Here is a 19151-nt window from a genome sequence, read left to right as displayed (position 1 = left end):
ACATCACACAGCCAATCGAACGACACGCAGAAAAACGTGCCCTCCGATTGGCTCGCATCACTTGCCACCAAACGCCACTGCTGTCGCAAATCGTATACTGCAATCGATGGCTAATAATCAAGTATCCACAGGCCTAGAGCACATCAACAAACTACTAATTTAACATTTACCTGCTTGAACAAACGTGTAATTCATGATTCATGGTATAAATACCATAATTACATTCCATTTCAATCACACCACACAAAAAGGATTCTGCACATACATCAGGGCAAAAAGTCAATTTTATTAAAAATGACCATATAACATTTATTAAAATCTAATAAAATTACTATTTTTAATCTACTTCCTTTAGGGCCCAAGTTCCGGGGTGCCAGGTCCCAGTGTTGAAAATAAATACATCTCATGATCATCATGGTAGATTGAAGTTGCAGAGGTCCTATTACTTCTTCTTCCTTATCATTATTATTATTATTATTATTTTGTTGTTGTTGTTTTTTCTTCCCACAGACAGTCTCTTCAGCCCTGACTCAAGGTATTTGTCACAGTGAAGCAGATAAAAGTAGGGATGCACATGTTCAACAGTAGGAAAACGTTTGGTTTGGAGGCACAGGAGGGAGAAAATGAGCCTACGATGCACGTGTGTAGTCCGTGTCACTACCCGAACTGAGTCACTACCCGATCTGAGTCGCGCATGCGTGCTGTCGCTGCCCGATCTGATCCAAGTCAACCGTAGATGTGAACATAATGATTGGAAACGAAGTAGTATCCAATTATGGACCGTTATGGATATTATTGTTTGCTACATCAGTTAACTAGCCAACTCGGTAACATTAGCGATTAATATAAAATGGCCATGGCAACATAAAAGCTATAGCTGGCTAGTGAGTCCGCATCAACCTTAATGCTATTCAAGTGCGAGACGATTACATTTGTCTTTCCAATTGAAGATATACATTAATCTGTTGTAGTGAGCGAAATTTAAAGGGGGGTCTGTGCCGTAAACCTTTTACGCTCGCGCATGCGCGACTCACATCTACGGTTGACTTAGATCGGGCAGCGACAGCGCGCATGCGCGACTCAGACCGGGTAGTGACTCAGACCGGGTAGTGACAGTCCGTCGTTCTTTTAAAAATGCACAGGGATAAAACAAGCCTAGAGGTGTCTAATCCATTATTTGTTAAAAAAAAACAAAAAAAAAACGTCGAGTCGTTAACCGGCCGGTAGACGCGTTGGGTGGCGTCTCTGCCTCAGCTGACATGCGCTGTGCATGCGATTTAAAAAAAAAGAAAAGAAAAAAAAAAAGCATAATTCTGTGCAAAGGTTTTCCTAATGTAGTGTATAATTTGGTCGTAATGGACAGTAACAAATGACTATTCCTTAAAAATGAAAGAGTAGCTTTTTTTCCCCACACACTAAATTCTATTGGAGAATGAGGAACAAGTAACAGCGCGTGTGTGTGTGTGTGTGTGTGTGTGTGTGTGTGTGTGTATATAAGGGTTTGAAACGCCAGATTAGTTGAGGAGTATCAAGATTTCCTTGGTAAACACTGGAAATTCAAATATCTGACACATTTCACACCGACTGACCATATTTTACGATATAAATACATTGTAAAATCCCCAGAATAGACGCCACCATTGGGAGAAAAAAAAATCAACCAGTTTTCCTCCATTTCATGAAAAGTTCATATGCGGAGATACAAGTTTTCGGTTGATATGTTTGTCGGGCCAGGCTGATGGTATGTATGCGTATGTACCTGTGTGTGTGTGTGTGTGTGTGTGTGTGTGTGTGTACAGGGGTCTCCGATACAAATTTGCTGGACTTAAATTAAAAACACATAGATCCTCTCCAAGTTTTAAAAGTTGAAATTCCTAAAATACATTCAGTCTCATTTCCTCTCACACTATCGGCGGGAGAATCTGTTCTTGAAAGCTTTGATAGTTTTGGCCATCATGGGGGCGATTTCTGTAAGAGAGAGAGAGAGAGAGAGAGAGAGAGAGAGAGAGAGAGAGAGAGAGAGAGAGAGAGAGAGAGAGAGAGAGAGAGAGAAATGATTAAAGAGAGAACTGAAAGGAAACAGTCAAATAGACACAGTGACTCTCAAAACACAATTCAGAGCATTTGTTACTTCCGTTTCCAGGGGAATGTGGCGATGACCTTTGCACTCCTTTCTAATGTCTGCTTGTAATGTTACTCAACAACAAATAGAAACTCATTCTACTGCTGAACTGTTTCTAACGCTGCGTTCACAACTTCATGCTCCGCTGGTCTGGCGGAGACCGGAAGCCATTCATTCCAGTGGAGGAGGTTTCGACGGATGGTGATGGATTAGCAAATTTTCCTAAACTCTGCGCTGCAACGGAGCATTAAAATTGCCGGAAGTGACGAAAAGATAACCGAGCGCTGGTTCATGGGATAGTGAATTGTAAATAAAAACTCTCTCCGATATATGTCAACAGAAAGCATTTTTAATATCTGTTATCTATTATCTGTTAAAACATGTATGTCTTCCCACTGACTCTGATATAAATAGTCCGTTTTCTATTTATATCTATATTTAGTTCTTGCATTCAACATGAAAGCTGAATTTCACAAACTCAACGAGCAGCAAGCTTTCTTCCATGTTTGTCTGAGTTCTGTGACTTCAGACTGAGCATGCTCACACGCTGCTCTGGTGGCGGGGGATTGCGTTGAAAACGACGCTGCACTAAAACAACGGAGAAAGTTGTAAAAGGTAAAATGTGTAAAAGGTAAAATGTACCAACAGTGACGTTCCTCCCCCCGTTTTCTTAAACTATGGCTCAGGACCTAAAAGGACATTTCTGTAGCTTCCCCACATGACCAGGTTTTTATACGACCAACACTTACTTTTGACCTGTGGCTTGTCCCGGGGCGTGTGTCCTCCTCCTCCTGCGCCGCCGGGTGCTGCGGGGCGGGAGGAGCTGTGAGGAGGGCTCTGTTGGGAGGAGGAGGAGGAGCGGCTCACTTCTCCAGAGCTGTAGGTGACAGCCGGCCTGATTCTGAAACACAGAGGAGGAGGCAGAGGAGTGAGGCTGCTGAATGTAAAAGAAACTAAAGTGCTGTGAAGTGCTGAGCTAAACCTGGAAGTGCAGTCTCCAGTCTCATTAAAAACAATATATACCCATTTTAAGAAAAAAATGTGAAAATTTTCATTCAGTGTTTTAAATGTGTAGGTACTTCCATGGATAGAAATATTAGATTTTATAAGCTATGGTGTTAAAATAATTAAAAATGTGAATATGTTTTTCCAGAATGAGTGTGAATTTGTTTGTGCAACAGCAGGTGTCACTTTTTTCAAACGGTTGATATCTCATTTTGAACCGGTCTTTTCAGATACGTCATTCAAACATCACACTGACATATTACTACATAGGCAAATATATCAGAACAGCTCACTCTGAAAAACTGCATCTGCTAAGGAGGAAACCCTGATGTGCATACATAGATAAACCTCTCATTTATGTAAAATGTATGCATCTATATTTTCCATGTTTAACCTGCTGATCACTGAAGTCACTGATTTGTGACTTCATCACTAACGTGATTATTCCCTGTATGTAAACCAGTCTGAGAATCCACCACTGTCATTATTATGAAATAGTGCCAACAGGAAATTTTGTGAAGGGTGACACCGAGCGGACGGGTGAGGCAGCGGGTACTGACTTGATGGGAGCAGCGGCGGAGGTGGAGCTGGCGGTGGAGGTGCCGCTGGTGGTGCCGAACTTCTCCTGTCGGCGGCGGACGTCACGCGGCGGCTTGGCAACAGAATTCACAAACGCCATCTTAACCTGCCGCCCTGACAAGAGAAACACAACATTCACAATATTCAATATTTAGGATGTAGCGTGGACATCAGGGTCGAAAGGCTGTTATTCACAATATGCAAGCTGTCAAGACCTTAAAGTAATAATCTATGACATTTTCATATAAATAAATGTCAGTTTTGCCACCTACAGAAACTCAAACTTCATCAACAGAAAATCCAAGCTCCGCCCACACTGTCTGATTGACAGGTGATCTCTGGGAAGTGCAGTGCAGAAACACCACAGCAATGAGCGCTTAGCAACAAAGATGTCACCACAATAAAACAAGACTAAAATTTAAAAAAAAGGAGAATCTTGCAGATCAGCACTTAAAGGATAAGGCTGGTGTTTTTTAATGCATTGCTTACCGTCAACAAATCCTATGAAAATAACAAAATCAACAATGCGTTTGCTCTACTCCCGTTACTTTCTGACTTCCCACGTACCGTTTTTAGCCGTCAACCCGGAAGTCATTGGCTCCAATTGTAAGATAAAAACCTTGAAATACAGCTCACAAAGACATAGTTTACATTTTAAAAATCGCTATCTGTTACCACGAAAAGTCAGGCTGTTGTAGTTATTACCAAATCAAATTCAAATGGGAACAAATTCTTCATTACGCCGGGGACTATTTTCGGTGCTACGGAACTACTTTCCTGAGATCGCAAGCGTGTTTACAGCCGGCTTATTAAGTTGTTTGAGGAAAAAGTCGGCCGGCCCGGTGCATCGCGATGATGAAATATGTTGCCCAGAGCAACGGCATGGCTCTGTGACATGTCCCTGCAGCCATAGAACTCCATTGTATTAAAAAAACGGTTAATTTTTAATACAATGGAGTTCTATGGCTGCTGGGACATGAGGCTGCATTGGGCACCGGCTACATGGACGAGACTTGTTGGCAAAACAAAATCATTGCTGATTTTGTTATTTTCATAGGATTTGTTGACGGTAAGCAATGCATTAAAAAACACCCGCCTCATCCTTTAAAGCCAAATGTGATTACTGAAGGCGGTCATTTAGATTTTCATTAGATTCTGAAGAGCTTGTTCCACATTACTGCCAACACTGAATGTTTTGGGCCGAATCTGCATCAACCGACATCTGTACATCAAGAGGACTGCAGTGGAAAAAGCCTAATAACGACACGGGCTCTCACCCTAAACAGCAGAACAGACAGTTACATCAGATCCACAAACGAAACCAGTGACACCTTCTCCTACCTTTGGGCTTGTTGGCGTGCGCGGAGCTGATGTTCTGGGTGAGCATGCGCAGGCGCTCTTCGCGCTCGTCATGCAGCCGCAGGTACATCTCCCTCCACGACTCGTACTCCTGGGGAGACTCCCGCTTGAAGTCCCGCTGGCAGTGACGCATCCACAGGTCGTCAGATTCCTCCGTGAAGCACTGAGGGAGGAGGGAAACGAAAAAAAAGGGGATGCTACCAGGAGGCCTACACAGTTTCCATGTCATTCCATTTTTCCAGACCTTCTAGCCAGCTGTGGCCTGTATGTTCATTTGTGATGCACATATTAACCTACAGTATACATGTTTATACTTCATGCAATGTGAACTGGCTGTGGAAATAATTTACATCCTTAGAAGACAATAATAAACTATCTTCTTTCCTCAAGATTTTGTTGGTATGCAGTATGATGCATGCTTTCAGCAGCTGGTCAACATCACTATCAACCACACTATAACTCTCCAGTTCAAGATTTTTCCTCACAACACAAACATCACAACATGAAATGACAGCCAGTCTTCAATCTGTGTAGTCATATGTGTATCGGGGCTGAGCAACAATATTTTTCCATATTTTTTTGTGCAATTCCCAAACTTTTCAAGGCCTAGAAATGATCAAATTCCCAGTGTTTCCTAGAGTTTCCAGAGCTGCATAGGACAGCAGTACCATCTACTACTGATTGTACAAACAGGCACTTTTTAAAAAAAAAAGATTATCTTTATGGTATTTCTGGAGAGAGTGCAGGTGACAGAGACAGGAAGGGGACGGGGGATGAGGCTGGATTTGAACGCGGGACATGACATTGTTGTTACATGGCAACAACAGGCACTTTAATGTAGACTGCTGTTGTGCCATTTCATGGTTAGGGGTAAATGTTATCGTCTCGTTGTAAAATGCTGTGGACCCTCTGGTGCAAATCATTTGACCTCTGGGAAAACACAGAAAAAGGTGCCGTCATTGGAGATGAACCAGCATACAAAAACCCGCAAAAGCCTTTCATACCAAACCAAGGGGGCAGTGACGCTTTTTTCTCTCAAGTAGCCTGTGTGGAAGCTTTTAGGTGTGTGTGTGTGTGTGTGTGTGTGTGTGTGTTTGTGAGTGTGTGATCCATACTTCTGATTCAGACTTGTTAAGATATTCTTGGCAAGAGAAGGTGTGTATGTGGTTTCGTGTGTGTGTGTGTGTGTGTGTGTGTGTGTGTGTGTGTGTGTGTGTGTGTGTGTGTGTTACCTGATTGCACTGCTCGATGCGGTACAGCTGTTCTGGAGTGCATCGCTCCAGAACCGGCTCCAGGATCTCAAACGGGACTCCTCCCACCTCATCGATGGCTGAAACAACAGAGGAACCCGACAGTCAGTCCTGGGTCGGACAGTCAATTGCAGTTTGATGGGTGGAGTTTAATAATAATAATGTGCGTGACACTTCTGCTTCAGGTGCTACACCCAGGTATTCCTGTTGAAAAGGAATCCTCCTACACATTTCTTTCTTGACATTTGTTTTAACCTGCTTGACTACCAGATGGGTGGGGTTTATCGCAGCAGGTCAGAGGTTGATCACAGAAGAGTACAAACTGACTCTCAAATACTTTCCGGTGATTGTCTACAGTTTCTGCTGATCATTGGGTTATCCTATGTGGTAAACCCCACCCATCTGGCACCCAAGTAGACTAAAACAAACCATCAAAACTATTTGCAAATAGCCTCTTTAAGATTTGGCTCCAGTCTGCTTATAGAACAACAAGTTATATGATTCTACTAATGGTTTTGTTGACAATATGCAGAGAATAGAGACAAGAAATACTAAGTAATGTGACAATATAGTATGAGCTGGGATTCAGGCACCATACAGTGCAATAATTACGCTATGTACTGAAAATAAAGATAGGACATGCACAGGTAGTATCATTTAATTTGACTATGAGTGTAGGCTATATGTATAAAATGACAATGGATACCCGCCCCATCCCATAAAATGCATGTTATTGCAGTAATGATGAAAACTATCTAAAGGACTTGAAAAGAATCATTTTCTTTGAGCGAGGCTTTCCACTGTTCACTGTTCCACAGAGGAAGCATCTGGGAAGGGGTCGAGTTACATCCTTCGTCTCAGTTTAATGACTTAAGAACAGCGAGTTAATGGGCTGGAAAGGACAACAGAGCCCTCTTTTATTCACTAGAAGTAAAGATACAACCTGGAATTTATCTGACCATCTCAAGTTTGGCTACATTCCCCCGATGTTCCCCTTTGAGTCTGATTTGTAGATGGAAAGACGTGCTTTTTGGAACCGAAATAACCGCAGTAATCAATAGTTACCGTTCTGTAATAATAGATCAAAAAACACCCCAAAGTTTAACTTTCACAGACTGAAAAGTAAAAGTACAAAACCCTCACATACTATCAGTCCATGTCAAAATCTCAGACAATAAATTTCAGAGTAGAAAAAGAAAACGGGACGATGCTGTCATATTGTGAGTGAGAGAGAAGAGGCCAAGAGAGAGTGTGAGAGGGTGTGTGTGTGAGAGAGAGTGAGAGTGTGTGAGAGAGTGAGTGTGTGTGAGAGAGGGTGAGAGTATGTGAGAGAGGGTGAGAGTGTGTGAGAGAGGGTGAGAGTGTGTGAGAGAGAGTGAGAGTGTGTGAGAGAGTGAGAGTGTGAGAGAGGGTGAGAGTGTGTGTGAGAGAGTGAGAGTGTGTGAGAGAGGGTGAGAGTGGGTGAGAGTGTGTGAGAGAGTGAGAGTGTGTGAGAGAGGGAGAGTGTGTGTGAGAGAGTGAGAGTGTGTGTGAGAGAGTGAGAGTGTGTGAGAGAGTGAGAGTGTGTGTGAGAGAGTGAGTGTGTGTGAGAGAGTGAGAGTGTGTGAGAGAGTGAGAGTGTGTGTGAGAGAGTGAGTGTGTGTGAGAGAGAGTGAGAGTGTGTGAGAGAGTGAGAGTGTGTGAGAGAGGGTGAGAGTGTGTGTGAGAGAGAGTGAGAGTGTGTGAGAGAGTGAGAGTGTGTGAGAGAGGGTGAGAGTGTGTGTGAGAGAGTGAGAGTGTGTGATAGAGTGAGTGTGTGTGAGAGAGGGTGAGAGTGTGTGAGAGAGGGTGAGAGTGTGTGAGAGAGGGTGAGAGTGTGTGAGAGAGAGTGAGAGTATGTGAGAGAGGGTGAGAGTGTGTGAGAGAGAGTGAGAGTGTGTGAGAGAGGGTGAGAGTGTGTGAGAGAGGGTGAGAGTGTGTGTGAGAGAGTGAGAGTGTGTGATAGAGTGAGTGTGTGTGAGAGAGGGTGAGTGTGTGAGAGAGGGTGAGAGTGTGTGAGAGACTGTCAATGTCAAAATCTCAGACAATAAATTTCAGAGTAGAAAAAGAAAACGGGACGATGCTGTCATATTGTGAGTGAGAGAGAAGAGGCCAAGAGAGAGTGTGAGAGGGTGTGTGTGTGAGAGAGAGTGAGAGTGTGTGAGAGAGTGAGTGTGTGTGAGAGAGGGTGAGAGTATGTGAGAGAGGGTGAGAGTGTGTGAGAGAGGGTGAGAGTGTGTGAGAGAGGGTGAGAGTGTGTGAGAGAGTGAGAGTGTGTGAGAGACGGTGAGAGTGTGTGTGAGAGAGTGAGAGTGTGTGAGAGAGGGTGAGAGTGGGTGAGAGTGTGTGAGAGAGTGAGAGTGTGTGAGAGAGTGAGAGTGTGTGTGACAGAGAGTGAGAGTGTGTGAGAGAGTGAGAGTGTGTGTGAGAGAGTGAGTGTGTGTGACAGAGAGTGAGAGTGTGTGAGAGAGTGAGAGTGTGTGAGAGAGGGTGAGAGTGTGTGTGAGAGAGAGTGAGAGTGTGTGAGAGAGTGAGAGTGTGTGACAGAGGGTGAGAGTGTGTGTGAGAGAGTGAGAGTGTGTGATAGAGTGAGTGTGTGTGAGAGAGGGTGAGAGTGTGTGAGAGAGGGTGAGAGTGTGTGAGAGAGTGAGAGTGTGTGAGAGAGGGTGAGAGTGTGTGAGAGAGGGTGAGAGTGTGTGAGAGAGGGTGAGAGTGTGTGACAGAGAGTGAGAGTGTGTGAGAGTGAGAGTGTGTGAGAGAGGGTGAGAGTGTGTGAGAGAGGGTGAGAGTGTGTGAGAGAGGGTGAGAGTGTGTGAGAGAGAGTGAGAGTATGTGAGAGAGGGTGAGAGTGTGTGAGAGAGAGTGAGAGTGTGTGAGAGAGGGTGAGAGTGTGTGAGAGAGGGTGAGAGTGTGTGTGAGAGAGTGAGAGTGTGTGAGAGAGTGAGTGTGTGTGAGAGAGGGTGAGTGTGTGAGAGAGGGTGAGAGTGTGTGAGAGAGTGAGAGTGTGTGAGAGAGGGTGAGAGTGTGTGTGAGAGAGTGAGAGTGTGTGATAGAGTGAGTGTGTGTGAGAGAGGGTGAGAGTGTGTGAGAGAGTGAGAGTGTGTGAGAGAGGGTGAGAGTGTGTGAGAGAGAGTGAGAGTATGTGAGAGAGAGTGAGAGTGTGTGAGAGAGAGTGAGAGTGTGTGAGAGAGGGTGAGAGTGTGAGAGAGAGGGTGAGAGTGTGTGTGAGAGAGTGAGAGTGTGTGAGAGAGTGAGTGTGTGTGAGAGAGGGTGAGTGTGTGAGAGAGGGTGAGAGTGTGTGAGAGAGTGAGAGTGTGTGAGAGAGGGTGAGAGTGTGTGTGAGAGAGTGAGAGTGTGTGATAGAGTGAGTGTGTGTGAGAGAGGGTGAGAGTGTGTGAGAGAGTGAGAGTGTGTGAGAGAGGGTGAGAGTGTGTGAGAGAGTGAGTGTGTGTGAGAGAGGGTGAGTGTGTGAGAGAGGGTGAGAGTGTGTGAGAGAGTGAGAGTGTGTGAGAGAGGGTGAGAGTGTGTGTGAGAGTGAGAGTGTGTGATAGAGTGAGTGTGTGTGAGAGAGGGTGAGAGTGTGTGAGAGAGTGAGAGTGTGTGAGAGAGGGTGAGAGTGTGTGAGAGAGAGTGAGAGTATGTGAGAGAGGGTGAGAGTGTGTGAGAGAGAGTGAGAGTGTGTGAGAGAGTGAGAGTGTGTGAGAGAGGGTGAGAGTGTGAGAGAGAGGGTGAGAGTGTGTGAGAGAGGGTGAGAGTGTGTGAGAGAGTGAGAGTATGTGAGAGAGGGTGAGAGTGTGTGAGAGAGAGTGAGAGTGTGTGAGAGAGGGTGAGAGAGAGTGAGAGTGTGTGAGAGAGGGTGAGAGAGAGTGAGAGAGTGAGAGTGTGTGAGAGAGGGTGAGAGTGTGTAAGAGAGAGTGAGAGTGTGAGAGAGGGTGAGAGTGTGTGAGAGAGAGTGAGAGTATGTGAGAGAGGGTGAGAGTGTGTGAGAGAGTGAGAGTGTGTGAGAGAGAGTGAGAGTGTGTGAGAGAGGGTGAGAGTGTGAGAGAGTGAGAGAGACTGAGAGTGTGTGAGAGAGGGTGAGAGTGTGTGAGAGAGGGTGAGAGTGTGTGAGAGAGAGTGAGAGTGTGTGTGAGATTACATAACAACTTCCACTCACAATCGATGTTGTTCTGCAGCACGCGGATGCACTGCTCATACAGAGTCATCATCTTGGGCAAGTAGGCGGTCTTGGATCCTGAGTAGACCACCATCTTGGAGTTGAACCGTTTCCCCGTGAAGCCGGCATCCTCCTCGTCGTTGGATACAGGAACTGAAAGAAAAGTAGTAGAGAGTAAGCCTGGAGGTGTGTGTGTGTAACAATTATGCTGACAGACAAGAAAATCTTTGAGAGGAACTAGTACATGATTTGCATATACGACAAAATTCACCTGTCTGTACATGCCAAGCAGACATCTTGGCATTTAAAGCACACCATTTAAGTCTATTGAGTATGAACAAGCTAGAAGCCTCTAGGCCTCAGAGGTTAACAGGTATACAGTGTGTGTTGAGACTGAGACGCACCCACACCCACACACCCACACACACACACACACACACACACACACACACACACACACACTGAAATGACAAGCTTTGAAGGAATAGTTCACTAGTCATTAGTCAGCTATTCTGTCATTATCTACTTTCCCCCATGACAGCGCACAAACACAAACCAGATCAGTGGTTCTCAATGTGGGGTCCGGGGACCACCAGGGGTCCTTGAGGGGGTTCCAGAGGGTCCCCAGTAAACTCATGAATTGTTAAACTTCAGCATTATTTCAGTTACAAGAAGTACACAATTAGACAATGTAGACGAAAAGACTATTTTGATCATAGCTCCACTGTTATCTCTCTACCTGCAATACAGATAGTCATGTAATTCTGGCCAAAATCATCTCTAACAATAAAAATATTCTCAGATTTGGGTCTGAGAGACAAAATCTCATCAAATGGGGGTCTGTGGCCCCAATGTGGACTAAATTAGGGGTCCTCAATATGAAAAAGGTTGATAATCACTGAACCAGATCACTGTCAGTGAGGAAAATATAGAGGATAATGAGGTAAATATTGGGACTTTTGGACCCACAGTGCAATCGTTTGGCTACGAAAAAACTTAAATTCTGCTTCACAAACTGAAGAAATTTGATGGACATACTATATGGTTTTTTTTGGAGCTGTAAAAAGATGCACCTTTAACTTCAACAGAGTGCTAACTTGCTGTGTGTTTGGTGGTCCAACCAACTTCAATAGATAAGAATAACATGACGTTTCAAATGGGCCACAGCCACAAAGTGCGGCACAAGAGATGTGTCATGTTCAATTTCTATGGGAAAAACAATAAATCAACATTTTGTGTGGTTGCTTTGTCTGGGCTCTAATAATTTATGTGAAATGTATATGGTGTTGTTAATCGCCCAAAACCTTTCCACAGCTGTCAAACAACTGCATGATTGTTACAATTCATCTGGAAGTCCCATGTTAGACTGTTTTGACTGACATGGAAGTAAATAGATAATGACTGATTCTCATTTAGAGGTGAGGCAGTACCTTTCCGTCTCTGCGGGGACAGCGGTGTGAGGTCGATGGAGGGCAGAGGTCGGTAGTTGGGCTGAATCGCTGGCAGAGGGATATCAGGAAGAGTTGGAACGGCCTCAACCACCTGCACAGAGCGACATATTTACAGCAACAAGCTTGATTTGCACAGAACTTTTCAAACAAAGAGCTTTAAAGACAAAACAATAAAATTATAAGCCGATGAAAATAACCAGGCATGAATTGAAATCAGCGTTATGGGGGGATAAAACAGGCAAATACAACAAGTAAAAGATAAATGAGATAATTATATAAAGGCCTGTCTGAGAAGTGTTAAAGCTATGCTCCATGTCATAAGGGATTAAAAGATGATGTTTGCATGATTCCTATGCAAAGATAGACTTGGATAAAAGAGAGACTTCGATATACTCAGAGCCTCTAAACTTGAAGTAGCCTTTGAATTCTGCAAGGTCCCAACTGCTCGCCTTACTTCCTGTTAGAATGGTCAGTGAGCTACTGTTGCTAGGGAACAGACACAATTCCACTCATAAAAGCAGAGTTTTGGTTCCAGGAAAGAAAAACTGACTGACTGGAGGCTTAATAAATGCTTAAAATACTTCCAGACATTTTATACATGCTAGGCGTTTTATCAGGAAAAATGCAAAGGGAAGGCAGGTAACTTATTCAAATTCTGCATTCTTCGGTATGCATTCTTATCATTATAGATGACTTGCTTATTTTATTATTTGTTGGTCTTTCCATTTCGCCTTCTTTAAATTCTGCTTTACAACTAGGGCTGGGCGATATGGTTGAAATCAATATCACGATAATCATAAGGATTTTTTTCGATATCACAATATGGCTCACATATGCAAAATCACAAATTCATGTTCATCCCATTGAACCGAATGGTAATGTTAGGTGTGATGTCTAACAAAACTGACATTTTCAAATAACATTCCTACCATATCTCATTTTGTCAGAGTTTTTAAATAAAATGAGCTTGTTATCATCAGTTTAGACAGTAAAATCGTGTCACAATATCCCCAAATCACCATATCACCATATCATCCACATATGATTCCACTGAAAGACGATAAACGATAATATTGAATTATCGCCCAGCCCCATTTACAACTGTATATAACTTTGATATTTTTCTTTTCTTTTTTCCTTGCTTCTTTCATCAGTTGCATCAACTTGTTTGTAACCAGTTGAAGACGATTGTCCCCATCAAATAAACTAATAAATAAATAATAATAAAAAAAATTAGATTTAGAGAAATTCTAAAGGGATAATAAGCCCAATTATCTTCCTTACCCTCCTGCGTTTCTCCGGTGTCTGGGCAGCGGCCGCCGGACCGGAGCCGGACTCTGGCCTCTTGGTACTTTTAGTCCCGTTCGCCTTGCTCGCCTTGGAGGAAGAGGAAGAGGAGGAAGAGGAGGCGGCGGGCGGAGGGGTGCGTGCGTGACGGGAAGACGACGTGGAAGAGGAGGGGTGAGACGGCCGGCTGTGTGACGACGTCGCCGATGACGACGACGACGACGGCTTCTTCTTCTTCTTGATGGGCGCCGGGGCGTCGTACGTGAGGAAGGACTCGAAGGACATGGTGGGAGCCTCGAAGTAGTCTTCCTCCTCCTCGGCCGGTGAGTCCTTCGCCACCCGCGGTCGCCCTGGATACACACAGGGGAACGTTACATCACGTCAAGTAGAACATGTGGATCATCTGGATCCCTGTCTATCCAAACCTAGTTCAATTCAAATGTTTAAATTGTACACACTTTTCTCTGTTGAAGCCCCACTCTGTGATTTAGGCTGATAAGATGGGTGTGTTCTTACATAAAAATCTTGCCTAGTGCAGCTTTAACACAAGTAATGAACTTGTCATAAAATGGAACCAATGTAACCATAGCATCAGTTTAACAGAGGAATGGTGGTTTGGTTTGTTTGCCTGCTCTCAGCACCCATTGCACCCATGACCGTCCTGGGATTCCTCCCTGGGTCGCCCTTCCAAGGTTTCTTCCATCTGTTTTTTTCCTAATGAGGTTTTCATGGGAGCTTTTCCTCGACCCTCAGTTGAGGGTCTAAGGTTGGGGGCGTCGTTTTCATTTATTGTTTTCATAATGTGAGTGTTGTGAAGTTCTTTAAGACTGTAACAGTGATTAAGGATTCTACAATTAAACTTGACATCACTAAAAAGGTACCGCCATCTCATTCTCTTTGTGACAAAAGTGTCACTGTGAACCTGTTTCAACACACACACACACACACACACAGCAGAGAGACTCACCATCTCCTCCCTTCTTCTTGTCCTCCCTCTCCCTCTTGCTCTCGTGTGTGGTGGATTGCCGGCTGTGCTTGGCAGCCTTGTGTGCAGCGCTCTGCTGCGGGTCTCTGTCCGCGCTGCGCTTCTTCCCTTCACCGTTTCCACCATCCCCCCCTCCCCCTCCCCCTCCCCCTCCTCCCCGATCGCTACTCGTCTGTGCATGGCGTTGCCGCCGCTCCTCGTCCCTGTCCCTATTGCGGTCGCCATGGGAACCGTGGTGGTGGTTCTTGCTGGGCTCTTTGTGCAGCTTGGCGTGGCGGGCCTCTTTGCGGGGAGGAGGGCTGGGCTCGGGCTCCGGCTCGGGCTCCGGCTCGGGCTCGGGCTCCGGCTCGGGGCTCTCGTATTCCTCTGATTGGTAGCCGCCTCCCCGCGGCGGACTGTACTGCTGGTGCTGCGGAGGTGAGGGGGAGTAGTTGGTGTGGTAGCCTCGCTCCATCATCTCCTCTTCCTCCTCCACGTAGGAGGGCTCCTCCTCGGGGGAGAGTTCGCGGGTGCGTTTGCGGGCCCCTCCGCTTTCCTCGGGGCCCCGAGAGTGTGTGTGTGACCGCGGCGCCTCTTTGGCATGGCTGTTGCTGGGTCTGCGGCGGGGAGACGGACGGCAGCGAATCAACATTTGAGCACATTGCAAACATTTGCACAGTCACAGCAACACCAATAACAGAACTGTTTGAATGCCTGGGTAGAAGCGACCACAAGAGGGTTTGTGGCTTTGTGGTTTCTGAAGGGTTTAAAAATGTGAGTCTTCATTGGACCGTGAACAGACAGGGAGGTCCAGGTTTGAGTCATACACTTCAAATCATTTGCATACCTCTAATATACATTTCTACCTTTACTCCCTGGCTCTCGCTTCGTTAACCCAGAACTGCTCCATCATACAAGACACAAGAACAGGGACAAAGCAGCTGAAACACGGACCGGCACACTCCTGACTGTTCTGTGTGTGTAGTGTCGTGCAGGCAGTCCACTGGAGGTCACTTTGGATACGAACGTCGGCCCTAAAGTGCCTAACATGTACATGTGTTACCAAATGCATTACCTGTCTGCAGACTGAGGAACCAGTTTCTTCCACTTGGCGACGAGGCTTTTCGCCGCCTCTCCGGCTAATTCATGCTTCCTGAAAGAATTCACAGTCTTCCCCACTCCAGTTTCCTGTGGAAGAATAAAGGAAGATTAGAGCGTGGCCACTGACCGCTCTTTCTTTCAGCATCCAAGCCAAGTTTCTCTTAGTTCAGATGAATAGCATAAGGGACAGTTGCATCAGATCCTGTGTATTGAGGAAGACAATTACAAGATAGTGGTGAGGTCCGCCTTACTGTAGGTAGATATCAATTTTTATTTTTATTTTACTGTACTGGCAGAAGTTCTAGTTTGGAAAGCGAGGGAATGTGAGTGAAGAGGCTGCCACACTGAATCAACAAATCCTCACCACAAGTATATCCACAGTCATGGGAAGCTCCCCCAGTCTTCTGAGAGTCTTCAGTAGCTGCACAAGAAAAGGAAAGAAAGAAAAAAGAAGCGGTGAGTGTTTAGAAGAAGAGTCAAGAGTTTAGAGGAAATGAACCAATCACTTTTTCACTTTCAGTACCAGAGGACTACGTTGTAACGGCTACCATTAGTTCGGCATCAGTGGAGGAAAATTAGAGCTGATTAATTCTTTTCATTATCGATTATTTTTTCCATTAATCATTTAGTGTATAAAATGTTGAAAATAATGACAAATGCCCATTAAAACTTATCAGAGCCAAAAGTGAAGTCTTAAAATTACATACTTTGTTCAAAAACTAAATTTTAGAATGATATGAAACAGAGAAAAGCGTTAAAACTTTGCATTTGTGAAGCCGTAGCCAGCAGATGTTTGGTATTTTTACTTTATAAATGATTAAAACGATTAATCAATTATCAAAATTCGAATCGATTAATTTTCTGTCGATCGACTAATCGATTAACCGACTAATCGTTTCAGAAAATGATTGGGATATAAACCCTTTTAGCACTTGTGTACTTTGTTGTGGTCGTATTATGTGTTGTTCTTAGTAATTTTTGTGTTTCCTGCATCGAATTGAATTCAATCTAACATCCTTCTATGTGTTAAAAAATTTAGAATGGTAAAAAAGTAGTTATTCTCTGTCTTTATCTCCATTTTGCTGATTATAACAGGAATGCAGCAGCAGCATGAGTGACACAGCAAAGCATCCAGGTACAAGAAATATATACATTTTCAAACCCTGGGCGAAATAAATCTGATTCCAAGATGCTCAAAAAAAAAAAGGTCAATAAGAAATAACAGAAAACGAGTAATTGTTTAATTTCAGTATTATTTTGCTCCCTATAGCACAATTAAATAATATACAATTAGGGCTGGGCAGTAATTCAAAATTATCATTTATCGTCTATCAGTGGAATCGTATATATTGTGATGATATTGTGGTATAGTGATACGCAATTCTGTTGTCTAAATTGATGACAAGCAAATTTTATTTAAAAACTGACAAAATAAGGTATGAATCATTTTAAGGACTAGTCTATTCTTTGAAAATGTCAGAGTTGTGTTTGACATAAACACCTAACATTAACATGCTGTTCAATGTGATTATTTAACATGTGATTTTGCATTTGTAAGCAATATCATCATATATACCGATATCTAAAATCAATAATAATATCAATTTCAACTTGCCCTATGTATAAGGATGATTGTTTTCATCACAGGTTTCACTGTGCCAACTGTTCTACCCACTTACAATATGGACATTTGTTGTTTATAAATCTTGTAATCTTAACGGGGCTCCTTTGTACTAAATCTTATCAAATGAGGCTCTCTGATGTAATGCATATCTATCTGAAGGTCCTTGACATGAAGAAGTTCAGGATGTGCTGGCCTGTTTGATGCCGGTGTGCACTCTGTTCTCTGGACGTGCAGTTTTTAGATAGTAGTCTTGTCTGATTGCAACTTGGGACAGTAAAATTCAAATTGTGCTCAGTGGGTCCTGCGTCGTGTGGACTGATGTCGTGGCCTAACGGGGCAGCTGGCAGACCGAAGTGGTGAAACAGCAGTCTGGGGAAAGTCGGAGTGGGTTTGACTTGATCAAATCGATCAGGTGAAACAAGAAAAGCCCCCACGCCGATTTCACGTTACGCCCGAGATTGTTTTGTGTGCAGAGGCGCAGTGTAATTTCAGCAGTGATAGATTAAGTAAACAAAGAGGCGGTCGGATAACGCTATGCATCTTTCGCCTGTCCTTTAAATTTTAACAGCAGAGCCCGTGGAGAGATGTGAAACTGTGCCACCAATCAATGTAACATTAAAGAGGCCTAGCTGCCGTTAGCCAGCGATGTGCTAACGGACAGAAGATTATAATCGCTGTGGCTGACACTTTCTGCACTAACGTTAGCAGGATGGCTAACGGCTAGCTACACTGGCACCGAGTTCAGCTAGGAGGCAAATGTTGTGGTTGTTGTTTTTATTATGTTGAAGCGGTGGTTACACAAAGCAGGCAGGTGTGAACACCGAGTAAAAGCCCAGGGTTTACAAGTACATTATAATAACACAAGTTAAAGCCCCTTAGTTATCGTGACGTGATCAGGTGCTGCCTTCATGTGCTGACCGAAATATTGAACGCACATGTGAACGGCCCAGAAAAATTGAAAATAACACTGGGATGCGTTAAAATAATGGGATGTAACAGTGGGAAAGTCTAAATTTTCTATGATATCCGAGTTGTCCGTTTTAGGTGGCAGAGAGTGTGGAAACGGTGTGTGGAAACTACTGATGGTAGTTTGATGCATTTTATTATTGTTGTTGTTTGACATTTTATGTAAATAGATTGTATTGTTGCACGTTTCTATTTTCACTCTTTGTTTAACTTTTATTTGCCACATTTTGTAATTCTTTGGGAAACTGACATGGCAAATTTGGATTTCTCCTCTTCAGTCTGCCACTGCAACACAAAGTACCTCTGTACCACTCGACTTATAAAACAAAACAACTGCCACATAACACTTCTGTGACAGGACAGGGCTCATTTCATTACTATTTCCGTGCAAAAAGCAGTTAAATGCACGACAAGACGCATTTACGGCTACCAGTCTCTGAATTAGGAGGCCATAAGCAGCACTTGAATGCAGCATTAAAACGCCGTTGCGACTTTCACGGAACTGCCACGGCCACGGAACAGTTTCGGGCCCGGAGACAAAACGTCGCATTTCGGGAGCCAGTCGGTGCTAAATATCACATCTGTCCACCTCGGCCGGTTCAATCGTTACCTTTCGGGGCTCCGGATTCTCCAAGAGCCGGGACTGAAGTCTGTCCACTGTATCCAGCAGCTCCTCCGCCATGTTTACTGCTGGTACCCTGTAGCCCGGAAACTACTTCATCATCGGCGAAGAAAGAAAAAACAAGGTTCCGCTAGTTCTTGTCCGCCACTGCAGGCTGCAGGGTCCGTATTTTATTTAAAAATATTAAAATTGAGAAAAAGAAAGCGTAGCACATGTGTAGATAATTCAGCATGAAGAAGTATATTCAAGTTCACCAGTGTTGAGGGAAAAAAGTAGACCGACAGAGAAGGATTGAGCAGGGATTGACGGAACTACGTCACAGAACAGCTGACAGCGCATAAAGAGTGCAACACCTGTTCCGTTTCACGTCAGTGAAAGCGCTGAATTACCCATTATTACTGAGTTACCTAATGATAATGTTGAACATCGCCCTATATGAAAAAATCTGTAAAATATCCCAATATAGCATAAATAATACACGTGTAGGCTACAAACACCAAAGTCATCAAAATAATTACATTTTAAATAAATACTTGAATTACATCTTTATCTCCTGTGGTATCAATTTAATATTCCTCTAATAAATTACTATAATATTTTCTATAAGGACGTTTGACTGTGATATTTTTATAGCATAGTTATAAAAT

General features: G+C 43.9%; 1 protein-coding gene across 1 annotated transcript; it reads right to left on the bottom strand.

Annotated features, from left to right (window-relative positions):
- Positions 1-266: 266 nt before the first annotated feature.
- On the bottom strand, positions 267-18594 carry eloa (elongin A). The gene is made up of 12 exons (XM_071895015.2): positions 18493-18594; positions 15657-15713; positions 15267-15379; positions 14195-14808; positions 13225-13577; positions 11920-12031; positions 10490-10642; positions 6298-6395; positions 5048-5228; positions 3688-3820; positions 2872-3023; positions 267-1968 (listed from the first exon to the last, which is right to left on the bottom strand). Exons 1-12 carry the CDS (start codon positions 18562-18564, stop codon positions 1907-1909), a joined length of 2100 nt encoding a protein of 699 aa, XP_071751116.2. The 5' UTR covers positions 18565-18594; the 3' UTR covers positions 267-1906.
- Positions 18595-19151: the final 557 nt, after the last annotated feature.

This window comes from Centroberyx gerrardi, chromosome 19 (assembly GCF_048128805.1).
Source record: "Centroberyx gerrardi isolate f3 chromosome 19, fCenGer3.hap1.cur.20231027, whole genome shotgun sequence".
NCBI lineage: Eukaryota > Metazoa > Chordata > Actinopteri > Beryciformes > Berycidae > Centroberyx > Centroberyx gerrardi.
The sequence above is the reverse complement of the archived record's forward strand: the minus strand, read 5'-3'. Positions and strand labels throughout refer to the sequence as shown.